This window comes from Sordaria macrospora, chromosome 5, assembly GCF_033870435.1.
Source record: "Sordaria macrospora chromosome 5, complete sequence".
NCBI classification, from domain to species: Eukaryota; Fungi; Ascomycota; class Sordariomycetes; order Sordariales; family Sordariaceae; genus Sordaria; species Sordaria macrospora.
This window is the reverse complement of record NC_089375.1, coordinates 3284920-3297629: the sequence shown is the minus strand read 5'-3', so window position 1 is coordinate 3297629 and position 12710 is coordinate 3284920. Positions and strand designations below refer to the sequence as shown.

General features: G+C 52.6%; 2 protein-coding genes across 2 annotated transcripts; one reads left to right on the top strand and one right to left on the bottom strand.

Moving 5' to 3' along the window:
• Window positions 1–965: 965 nt before the first annotated feature.
• SMAC4_02471 (uncharacterized protein) lies at window positions 966–8180 on the top strand. The gene is made up of 5 exons (XM_003350753.2): window positions 966–2276; window positions 2414–2883; window positions 2940–3066; window positions 3127–3438; window positions 3501–8180. Exons 2-5 carry the CDS (start codon window positions 2463–2465, stop codon window positions 7732–7734), a joined length of 5094 nt encoding a protein of 1697 aa, XP_003350801.2. The 5' UTR covers window positions 966–2276; window positions 2414–2462; the 3' UTR covers window positions 7735–8180.
• Window positions 8181–8529: 349 nt separating this feature from the next.
• SMAC4_02470 (uncharacterized protein) lies at window positions 8530–11056 on the bottom strand (the record flags this gene model as incomplete). Its single annotated transcript, XM_066089782.1, has 5 exons — window positions 8530–9195; window positions 9296–10129; window positions 10209–10216; window positions 10297–10466; window positions 10546–11056. 5 exons carry the CDS (start codon window positions 11054–11056, stop codon window positions 9168–9170), a joined length of 1551 nt encoding a protein of 516 aa, XP_065947262.1. The 3' UTR covers window positions 8530–9167.
• Window positions 11057–12710: the final 1654 nt, after the last annotated feature.

Below are 12710 nucleotides of genomic sequence, written 5' to 3'. Positions count from 1 at the left end.
GACAGCATCTGTCACCTCTCACCATGATATTGTGACTCGACCATCCTTATTATAACAATTGCCATTATTGCTGTTTGGGCATGCCAGTGGCGTTAGAGACTCGGACCCGGTGCTAGACTCCACGTTCTTGTTCTCGACGACGACAATGGACATTGGACGGCGTGGACGGCCACCCACGCTACGGACGATAGGATCACTGAATGGAGAAGCCTGGAGGTGCCCTGGATACCACAGCTGCAGATCCCGTCGCTGCAAAGCAACCCTCGACTGGCCATTTTGACAGTGGGTATTCATGCCTTTTCACAGCACACGGCAGCAGAAACATGAACAGCACCAAAGAAGCAAGCAACACGCAAGGTACCGCTCGCTCTCTCTTTCTCTCTCTCTCTCTCTATGTGTGTATATGTGTGTGTGTGTGTGTGTGTGTGTGTGTGTGTGTCTTGAGTCTTTGAGCCAAAGATACTGATCCATACAGCGCTCTTCCCGGTACACCGAGTGGTCGGACAACAGCCTCTCTTTGGACACCACAGTATAGGTACCATGCCACCACCGTTGAGCGATGATGCCCTATATCCACATTATTTGGTCTAGGTATATACCTGTAACCACAGGCGATCCTCCACAAGCTCAGGTCCTCACTACCCTGCCCGGCTAACTAACCGCTCCAGACCCTTCCCCAGGCAGACTCCGGCTGTCGAGAACCCGGAATCACGGCGACGACGTCAGTGAACCAGGGCAAGCCATCAAGGACTGCATTGTGGCAAGCATCAGAATTCTGAATGGGAACATTGGTACGTCGAAAGCGGACTCGCCAGAAGCAGAGCGCTGCTAAATATGGCGGAATATTGAACTACTGCACATGCCACCATTGACACGCCCAGATCAATGTCACCTCGCCCACTGACTGGCAATCCCGTTGATGTTCCTCAAGGTATTGAACCGGGGGGGGGGGGGGGGGGACATCCGTCCAGTCCCCTCTTTAGTTTACACAGTGCCCTCTCGCGTCGTGCCCCTGTTGCGACCTAACCAGATTTCTCCAGGTGCTAGAAGTGGATGAGTGCCGCCTCGCTAGTGGGATGCACATCTTTCCATCTTTTCCACGCAGGGCAGCCAGAAGGCCAGGCCAGCGAGAAGAGAGGATGGCAAAGATGGATGATGCTCTGCGGCTGTTTGGTCAGTAGAAGTAAGATGAGCCGGTCCGCATCCGCTCCAGATTTGCCCTCGGGATTCTCGAAATGGCATGAATCCAGGGGAGCAGAGAGATATTCCAACATTTGCCCCAGAGCCACCCTCAGAAAAAGGACTAGCAGGATAGGGCCGCCATTCATAGGATTTCACGTCCTCCACAACGAGACGGACACGCCTAGCAGCAAGCCTGGGAGCTACGTTGGGAACCTGGAGTCAGCTCCTCACTGGGCAAGGGTTCATTTGATGGATGCTTTCTCATGACAATGCACTGTCCAGTGGCAGCTCGCCTCCGCGTCCGGGACTCTGTGCTAAGCGCTCGTTAGGTTGGCCCGAACTTATCTGCTGCCACACACCACCACTCACGTTGGTGCAAGTCACAGGCATAATCATCACCTTTTTTCCTTTCTGCTTCTCTTTCTCCTTACCCGCTGCCAAACCAACCCTCTGCTCCGCGCATCCAGCTGTTTGCTGTTTGGGATCATCAGACAAGAGCATCATCATCTCGCACCACGAAACAAGCGCCTGGCACAGCAACCCAGCTCCGGCCTTTCTTCCTTGGACCATCATCCCGCTCCTCCAAGTCCTCTCCTTCATGACCTCAGGCGGGTAACCTCGAAGCCAGGTCCTCTTACCGCCCCCTCCTCCCCTCGTCCTCGTCTAGACAGAACTACAACCTTTGCCATACACGCCTCCTGCGTCTCCCGCCGCCGTGTCTCGTTTCTAGGACCGTTCCCGTGCAACCCTACCAGTTCCGGATTTTTTTTTCCCGCTCGCCTTCGATTTTCCTCTTCTAACCGACATTTGTTGCATCTTCGCAAAGGAAGAAACTCGTCTCAACAAACACCTTTTCCCAGACCAGTCACGATTGCCACAGTAACCGCCGTCGATTCTACAAGAGACCAGCCCGTGTATGCCAACAAGTATAGCCTCGAGTTCCGTACTCTCGGCGTGCTGAACGTGGAGGAACAGCTTGGGCGGGAACAGACAGCATAGTGTCCCATGTGATGACTAGGGTTCGGATTGTGTAGCCTCGCCACGCGTCCTGGTTCGTTAAGAAGTCCCGGAGGGTGATAGCTCCCCACCGCTCGGTATGTTCTACTCTTGTACGCCGTCCGCTCCCGGCCTGCACCTTGAGAGTTCCGGGTTGGCCATTTCATGCCTGGGACCGAGAGGTACATACGACCTGCCGCCCATGCAGCTTCCCGACTAACAATTTGATCTCAAGATCTTCGACCCAAAGGACATAATAACTCCTCCCCACATATCTTGTCACCATGTCGGTCCCCGGACACATCTCGAGAAGCCGTACCGGCTCGATTCCAGCCTCTTCCAAGGGACGGACTGCCCACATGCAAGACTTCGCCATGGCTCCGACCCCGAGCGCCGTTCCCCGGTACTTTGAGCCGTGTGCGGCCACGGCCTCCATGTTCCTGTATGCCCAAGGCAGTTCGATTGTATGCTGCCACCATGACAGCCTGACGATAGAGAGAAGGTTCGCGCGCCATACCGAGGAAGTGCAACTACTAGCAGTCGACAACGTCAGTGAGATGGGCACTGGGAGGCTGGTTGTCAGTTATGATGCCGGGCAGACTGCGATTGTGTGGGACCTCATGACTGGAGATGAGGTTGCGAGATTCGCCTCGTATGAAAATCTTACCTGCGCTGCCTGGATGCGCAATGGCAATGTTGCATTTGGTGAGTTTATATCTGCTTCATCTTTCGTATCGCCATTGCTAACTTGGCCCAACCAGGCAACATCCAAGGCAATGTGATTCTTTTTGAGCCTACCACGTCTGAGCACATTTCCGCAAGAACTATTGATCAAATTGCTATCACAGCTATTGCCCCGGCAGCAGATTGCAGGACCTTTGCCATTGGGTAAGTACAAGCTTTTAGGACATCTTTGGATCGGTGCCGAAACTGACCGTCTTGCTGTAGGTATCAAAATGGCTCACTCTTGATCGCAACACTTCAGCCTAGGTTCACCATCCTCCATAACCTTACTACCTCGCGCGGGCCTTCTCCTATCGTAACACTAGCATGGCATGCCTCATCTTCGCGGCAAAAGTCGGATATGTTGGCCGTGCAAACACACGATGGGGACCTCCGTGTATGGAGTGTATCGAAACAGTACAATGCCGATGATCCGGCGAAAGTGGTAAGAATTTTGAAAAGGACAGAAAACTATCTCACAGGTCCGAACTGGATGGGGTGGTCCAAAAACGGTCGTATTATTCAATATTCAGAAGGGTAAGTTTGTTCCATCATGCTCCTGTCGCTCTTCAAGTAATTGCTGACACTTGACCCGATAGTGAAACAATTTCATGGGACGTGAGGACGAAACATGTTACTTACGATACCATCCCAACCGTGGAACATGCCAGGGGCCTGGCTGTTTATGGGCCCGGAGCAACTCTTTTTACTCTCGGGGCAAACAACTCGGTCCAACAGTTCGATCTAAACGCACCGGCCATGATGGTCAACAGCGTTCAACACCCTGCTAACCTGTTACCTCCTTCGCCGCCCATCTCACTTGAAGAACAAGAAAAGAGCCAGGCTGCGATGCATCATAATGCCGACCCTGGAGTGCCAATTGCTATTCACGCTGATCTATCTGAGAGTGATGATCACATGTCGCCCTTAGCTAGGCTTGTTCAAGGGCAATCCGAACCCGATCGATATCGTCCAACAAGCCCTACCTCAAGCCGAAGTCGATCCAGTGTGTCCATCACGTCATCCAACTCGAACATACAGGGACGAAATCATTATGCTCCATCCGCGATCTCCCGTGGGATGACGGAGAACACGTACATCTCAGCAGGGTCTTCGCTGAGGTCAGGTCTGCCTGGACAGGATCAGCGGTACAGGCGAGATAGGGAGTCTTTGTCGACCACGAGCTCCGTCTCTATGGGGAGTTCAAACTACCGCTCGAGAAGGCCATCACGGTTGCGTCACGAGGTGCCTCGCAGTCCCGACGAAGCGAAAGTTGTCGACCTGTTCAAGTTTACCAAAAGCCGTCTTCAAGATATGCCTTACAAGACACCACAAATAAACGATGGTGTCCGACTTACGAACGATGATCTGCGGCGTCAGATGCTGAGTACAATTTTTGGATGGAACAAGGAGATCGAAGACCTGATTCGGGATGAGATGTCTCGACATCCTCTGGGGTCTACGAATCGGATTTTGCTTGCGAAGTGGCTGGGAGACATCACAACCGATATCATGGCGATGGGATCAGAGAATATGACATCGTCTGATTGGATGCTTTTGGCTCTCAGTGGCATTGGGGGACAAGCATCACAGCACAAGCTTGGGCGAGCCTATGTGCAGCGGTTGTTGGAAAGCGGCGATGTTCATGCGGCGGCAACCATCATGATCGGATTGGGCGACCACAACGATGCTATTGAGATCTACGTCTCCCACAAGAAGTACATGGAGGCCCTGATCTTGACCTGCCTTTTCTTCCCGTCGACTTGGGAGCGTCAAGTCCAGATCGTGAGGAAGTGGGGAGAATGGGCTGTACAACATGGACAACAGCAACTCGCCATCAGATGTTTCGCCTGCACCGGCCACGAATCCACAGAACCATGGACGTCGCCTTCAGCACAACAAATCACCTTCGGAAGCATCTCAGCGAATGTCAACGAGGTCACCAGCCCCCCACTCTCGCCCCCTGCCAGAAACCATGGCCCTCAACGGAGCGTTGCAAAGAACTCAGCCCTCAAGCTCATTACCACCTTTGGAGAAAACAAGTCGAAATTCTTCTCTGGGCTCGATGACGGTAGGACTCCTATTGCGGCAGTGGCCACTCCAATGATCCAGTCAGCCCTTTCACCTGGCGGAGCTGACCCTGCTACTGCCGTTTTACGGAATAACCGGAGTCAGTTCAACACCCCCTCATCTGCGCGCCCGCCAAATGGCGGTTTTGGTCGACATCGACTCCCATCCATCGGAGAGGCAACCCAGGACAACCGCGAGCTTTTGACCGCAATCAGCAAACCGGCCGGTGATCCCTACGCAAATATAATGGCTTTTGAGGTTTCCGATAGCAGAACACGGGGTTACGACTTGCCCAGAGCACAAACTGCCAGCCCTCGTATCTTCAAGGATACCAAGGCACCTCCGCCTCCTTCTCCCTCACCGGCAGCCGTAGCGGCGCTGATGGAAGGCAGACAAAGAAGGAATGGGTCTCGCAGCCGCATCCCAGAAGGCCTAGACCTATCTTTGCCTGTGTACAATGACACGCGCCATGATGAACCGAGCTCCCCTGAACAGTCGGGGAATTCGATTTCAAACGTACAGTATCACTGGCCATCTAGGCGTAAGGGGCCAGGCTCTGTGGCCAGCTCTGCGACATCTGCATCTGCAACATCTAGCGTTCGAGGCTATCGCAGTAATGTCCCAGGCAAGAGTATGGATAAGTACTACAATAGCCTCGAAGCTGCTGGAAGTGCTAGAAACGCCAGAGGAACCAGCAGAGATGGTCGTGGCAATGGCCGCGACACAAGCCGTTCACGCAGGAACGACCGCGACTTGTCCAAAGACCGCGGTAGAGGGTCATCTAGGGGTTACACGCCCAAGGGTGGAAAGAGATCTCCAAAATCTCCAGTTCCGATGTCTCCCGAAGACTTGATCAACCTTGCTACTCCTCGGGAAGACCTTGAGCAGCTCGGCTACGGTAAAGGGCGTCTCATTGACTTCTCGGATGAGCAAGACCAGCTCAGCGTCGTGAAGAAGGTTGCTGCTCGACGTGAAACATCCAGGGTACGAATGGCAAGTCGTGGTGCCAGCAGAAATGGCCGCAGCTCGAGCCGCGCGCGCAGTTCCGAGAGACGCAAGCCCCCAACACTCGACCTTCGCGGCCGTGAAGCCAGCCGCGAAGGTTCCAGACAGAGATCGCCATCCTCCCCAGTGCCCATGTCAGGTCAGGCTGCGCATTTTTATGGCTCAGAGGATGAGGAGGATTACAGAAGGGCATTGGAAGACCGTGAGAAGTTCCGTCAAAGGCACAACCGGAGTGTAAGCAAAAACGACAGAGGAGAGAGCATCGCATCACCGATCTCCAGTCGAGGTCATGGCTGGGGTGGCCGTGAGAGGTCCACAAGTCGCCAGAGGTCAGACAAGAGGTCGGAAAGCCGTCAAACAGATCGCAGAAAGCGCATTCCTGCCCCGATGCCCACGCCTGCCCCGATGCAGCTTGTTACGGACAGTTCAGGTGACTTGAAAGTCATGATGAATGAGAGACAACTGAAGAAGGAGCAGGCACAGCGTGAGCTTGAAGAACGTCGGAGGTCACTTGCACGAAGACCGTCCGCTCCTCCGATTCTGCATCCCGATGAGCTTACTCCTGCCCGGTTGGATACTGTCATGGAGTTGCCGAGCACCGTCTTTGTCCCCCCTAGGAGAGAAGATATGCCAGCACGCAGTGCGAGCGTTGACCCTAGCTCTCAAGGTGCTGGAAGGAGCATGTATGCCAGCATGAGTGCCAATCGTGGGCCATCGATTGGTCTTCCTGCCACCCCGAAAGCTATGCGCTTGGTTCTTGGTTCGGACGCCAGCAGGAACAATGTGCCCGTTCCCGCTATCCCCGCGAGCTTTCAACAGACGTCGGCCGCAAACTCTAACCAGGCCTCGGCCGATAAAATATCGCAGAGGCAGGTTGAGCTCAAGCAACAAGAGATCGAACCGCCGATGAAGAGTCCTGCAATGCTGCTTCCGTCGACCGTCTACACTCCACCCCCATCATCATTCAATCGACCACCCATTCAGAGGTCCATGTCTGCTCCTCCTCAAGACCTTGTGCCGCCTCAAGCAGGTGCCTTTGGTAACCTGAGGGGCTTCCATGCACAAAAGCCCAGTGTAGGCGGAGAACCGAGGCCTATGATGGGTCGCAGGCCATCTCATGATGCTGGCCGAAATGACGGGCCCATCCCTCCCCCTCCTCCTCCTCCACCAGTGCCGCCCATGCTCAGGGAGCTTCAGCATCTTGCTGCTCCTCCGCCGCCGCCACCTGCCCCGCTTCCTCATCTGGCCGGTGCTAAGCCAGCGGTATACGGAGGTAGCTTAGGGATGATCGAGATCGTCATGGATGACGACCAACCACAACAACCACCTCAGCAACCGCAGCAACAGCCCCCTCCTCCACCGCAGCTACTGCCATCTACCTCCTACACGCCCGTCCTGCCATCTACATCATACACTCCCGTCAACACGGCCCCCATTCCCAAGGAAATCGTGGTGCCCATCCTCTCTCCTCCCGCACCCTCCTCGCGGAACGGACACGCCCGTGGTCGCAGCAGCATCGACAACAGCATCGGCGGTCGCATCTCGCGTGTGACAGAGCGTATGCGATCAGCTAGCCGTAGCAGAGGAGCGATGAGGGACAACCAGACTGCTCCGATGGTTGCTCCGTATGAGAGCGTGCCTATGCCCGGTATGCCGCAAGGTATGAACTTCCAGATGCGTGCTGCTGCCGCTGCCGCTCAGCAGCAACCGGGACAGAGCGAGTTTAAGACGGGATTGCATCATAGTGAGATGATCTGAGATGGATGGGCGGGTAGATGGATGAATGATGTGGCATGGCATTGTGGTTTCTGTTTCCTTCTCGGCTTTACTTGAAACTTTGTTTCTTCTTTCTTTTCGATTCTTGACCCTCGTGAGTCTGCATGGCGATTGGCGTTAGCTTATTGGTCTCACCATAACACCTTTTCGATGCGGTTCGTTGCTTCTTGGGACGGAAACATTAGGGGTTGGTTATGTATGTTTGCTTGGTGAAAAGACGATACCTTGATGGTTTTTATTTTATTTCTGTTAGCACACACACCTTGATATGTGCACAGCCTTGTTTTTTGGATAGTGTTGTTCTTGCCATGCCACATGCCTCTTTGGTATGGGTGGCGTGGTCAAGAATAGGCAGACGGCTAGTACAAAGGTTGATTGAAGTTGGATGGGAGGATAGTGTTTAAAAACAGAACTATTTTTTTCTGGCAATGCTCTCGCTGAGTGATATCCAGCCGCTCGTCTCTCGTGTGTCCATGTTCGCCGTTCCACCCTCATTCTCATTGACCCCCATCCTGCCGCCTTTTATCGATCCCATCAACATCACCAAACGAACTAGTGGAAACACACACAGGTAATGTGATTACTTGTCAACACAGCCTCATCTGCATGGGTACATATACAATCTAACGCTGGTTTGTTCGTTAACTCGGTACTCTTAACATACTGGATGAGATCGGTTCTAATCTGTCCCAAACCTTACGGAGACAAGACATATTCTAATTATGGATCAGAAAGGTGTTAATAAGATCCAAGAAGGCATATCAAAATTCCAAAATAGCACATACAAAGTGGGTTCATGCCTTACATAGTTATAGAGCGAAACGGTTCAGTTAGGTATATCAACGCCTGGCGAAGTTGACCAGAGGTCTCGAGCTAACAAACAAACCAGTATCGGACTGTACAACCTCATCGTCCAATGTTTAACAAACCCCCAAGGCAGAAAAATGCAAATGCCACCAAAACATAAAAGCATACCAGCAGTACAATGCTCGCTTTAACTCGCTTGCTACTCCATTAAAATGCAGAATACACAACGAAACATCCACGTTTTTGCTCGACTGGGATAATAGAACCAAACAAAACAAAACAAAAAACGCCAAAAACACCAGTAACAAACCCCAAGGGCTCAGCAGTTCAGTAGCTGAGTAAGTAGCTCAGTCCTTCAAGGATATCAAGACTGCTTCCAAGCTTTCTAGCCTTGACTCCTTGGATAACCTGCTCGGGGCGAAGCTTCTTGTCGTACTTCTTGTACTTGTACTCCTCATGCTTCTCATTGAGGATGTGGATGACGAGGACGATTGTATCGATGACAACGATAACAGAGATGGACGCGGAGAAGGTGGGAGGCTGAGCAGGGGCGAAGATGTGCCACTGCCGCTGCCGCTGCCGCTACGACCGATGGGAAGACGAGACTTCTAGTCTTCGGATTCCTTGGGCCATAGTCTGTTTTTTGGGAAGATGAGATCGTTAGTACTTGCAGGGCAGGTAGAGAACACAGGACTGGCAAAAAAAAAATAGGGAAGAAAAGAAAGGCAAGACTTACAACTCCTTCCTCCATATACACTCCAACATGCGCCAAAACACCACGATCCACACCAGGATGATACACCCCGTCAAGACACACCCGAGTATCTTGAGCCCATCGCTCTCAAACGCTTTTCCAAGTTGCTCCGTAGCCGTCACCAGCGCCGTGTTGGGAAACACAAACGAGAACCACGTCATCTGGAACTGCAGCTTGCTCTTTCCCTCCGGCCTCAGATACTTCCACAGTGAACCGACGCTCACCAGAAAGAACCAACAACTCAAACCCCAGAGCCAGATGCCCGCCATGTAAGCCAGGATGCGCAAGATGGAAATAGCGACACCGCCCTGCGTACCTAGAAAGTCGGCCGGGACGAAATCGGGGGCGGAGTTGGCGAGTTGCACCAGTCCCGCGGCCGTGAAGGCGCCGGGACCGATGGAGATGAAAACACCGGGCCGTTGGTAGTCGCGCGGTAGCTTCTGGGTCATGAGGCGATAGAGAAAGGCGGCGCAGATCATGAAGGAGATGAGAAAGCCGGTGCCTTGGACGGCGACAGAGGCGAGGGCGATGGAAATGGGTTTGATCTCATCCGTGTGGCCGGCCTTTACCGAGGCAGCGATCAGGTTGGCGCCGTAGGGAGCTGTCAACAGGAGCGGGTAGGCCGGGAAAACCCAGACCGGCGTCATGGTGTGGATTGGGAAGACGGTGGTGGACCAAAGGAGTAAGTAAAGGAAGGCGGAGATAACAAAGCTCAGAGCAAGATATATCCAGAAGATTATTTCCATGGCTTTGACTAGCCAGGAACCCGTGTTGGGGATGCCATATTGGCAGATGGTGATGAGGATCGTTCCGACTCTGGGGAGGGGGTTAGTTGGTAAGATAGATGACAACGGGCAAATGGGGAGTGGGAGGGGTCGAGATGGTGTATACATACGAGACAATCTTAACTTGAAGCGTTAGTATCAAGGACTATTTGTTGAAGGAGCTGGGATATCTCCGCAGAGTAATGAAGTAGAACTTACGATTGAAGAAACGAAGAGTGACTCCGTCTGGTCATTGAGTGAATGCAGGAAGCTGCCGGTGGTCCAAAGGAACCGAAGTGTGATGCAAATACAATTTACCGTGAAAAGAACAAGGTTAAGAAAAAAGAAAAAGAGGCCAACGCCCGTCAACCACTGACTCCTATATGGTACTGTGATGCTCGGTCCGAGTCAGAACGTTGCTCACTCTTCCCCATGATGAAGAAGACAGAGAGAATAGGATGAACCTACTCGAATAAAGAACATTGGCAACACCGCCGGTGGCCATAGTCATGGTGAACCATGTCCACCGATAACAAGTGATGCGATCCCTGAGGCTCACTTTGCGCTTCGACAGGTTACGCCCCTTGTTAAGTATGTCATCCATGCTCGCCTTCATAGGGCTGTTGCCACCACCATTTGGACGACGGGATGCCGAAGAATTCGACCAAGAGGGTCCGGAGGCTCCGGGTCGGTGGGGAGCTGGGTCCGGCGTTATATAGCCATCTTCAAGTTCGGACGGGGACTCATATCCGCAATAGCTGTGGAGCGGAGGAGCCAGTGTTGGCCTGGAAAGATATGATACGTTTCGTTGAGGTTGTTGTGGTTCTGGGGCCGATATGCTCCGGGGTAGAGGATGGACCGGTGGCTCGGAGCCGGAAGCTACCGGAGACGGGGACGGGGAGGTAGTGGTAGTAGTGCTATCGGTGGTTACTGTTGTTACACGAGCAGTACTGCTGCTGCTCCGCCAGGCTTGAAACATGCCGACAACAGGCGGTAGATCAGGTAAAGCGGTTCGACGTAATTAGGCGCGCCAATGAGATCCAGCTGCCTGTTGTTGTTGGAGATATTGACCAGGGAAACAACGAAGACGATCAGGTCAAATATGGTCTCTGCCACCGGCGGTCGTACGGACATGTTCTTTGTATGGGATCGGGGGCGTGCCAGGGACGGAGGCACGCACAAACAAGGGGGTGGATGGTATTATATGATGGCGTATGTAGTAAGGTGACTGGAAAAGTTGAGTGATCGGCCTGGGAACTAAAGGGCCACCCCTGTAATATCAAGGGACCTGATTTTCTCCCAAATGTTCGATGGTTGCTTTCTGCTCCTGGGGAAATCTGGGTAACCGTTTCGGTTGTCCAGTCCGTCCAGTCCGTCCAGTCCAGTCCGCTCTTCGTCCACCACTTGACCACCACCTTGACAGAACGACGGGAGGCCCGGCTGGGCTTTCTTGGTGCACCAGTAACACCGGGGTAGTCGCTAGCCACTATTCTCGAAGCAGGCTCGTCGAGTGTCAGGCTAGAAGATTTAATTTCCTATCGTGGATGATACTACCCCTTCGCTTGGGTAGAGTAATGTTCCAGAGTTGATGCGGTGTGTGTAAAAAGGTGTGTCGGGTGTGAGTGGTCTAAGGGGGAAAGTTCCAAACCAGAAGAAAGGGAGATCGGCATCCTGTATAGGCAGTGTAAGTCCCCTGTCCAGCCCCGCTGCGCATGTTAAAGCTTTGCCCTTGCCTTTTTTACATATCTATTTCCATGTCCTTTTTGCACATGATGAGAAGGAATTCCAGATTTTTCTGCATAAATCTTTTTCAGATCCTGTTACATGGACTTTTTCCCCCTCTTCTTACAGTTTGAGAAGGAAAAAAAGGAGTCTACAACAGCCTAAGCCTAAGACGTCAAGTAACAAGCAGAAAAGAACGCTACCACTAACAGCACCCCCCTCAACGACACCTAGCCACATGGCCACGCTTCAAAGACAAACATGACGACGGCTTCCACGACCAACGTCATAAGTACTCACTTTGCGGCACCCCACCAAAGAGCGTAATGGGCAATGCAATAATGATTCCAAAAAAAAAACTTCTTTCTAGAACTTCACATTAACTTGTATTGCAGTGCGGCAACCGAACACCAATGAGCAACTTGAACGTCTTGTTTTCTCTCCGAGAGATGAACACACACAAGAATACATGACCCTCGCTATGATGTAGGCAAAGACCCTTGGCCCTTCTTGAAAGGGTTCGTTTTTTGTTGGCGCACGCAATGGCATTGCCGCATTCCCGCTGTCAGGTTAGCCTGCCGTGCATGCATAGGCATATCCGATCCTGTAACCGACATAAACAAAAGAGCGACGAAATGTCCCCCTCCTGAAATCCTAATGGTGTGCTTCCGCTTCTCTTGGCTCGCTCTCGGCTTGGGATCGGCACGGATAACTGTGCCGAAGGAGGGTATCCCGTGCCGGCCGTGAAGAATTTGTTCTTATGGTGAACAAAGCTTTTGAAAAGGATTCACATGTTCTCATTCTAAAGCCATTTTTCAAATAAAATGTTGTTTAACATCCACTTCCTTCACGAGCTGACGATGTCGTCTGTGGTCAGTCAACACAAGACGTCAACCCATGTCGTACGACCT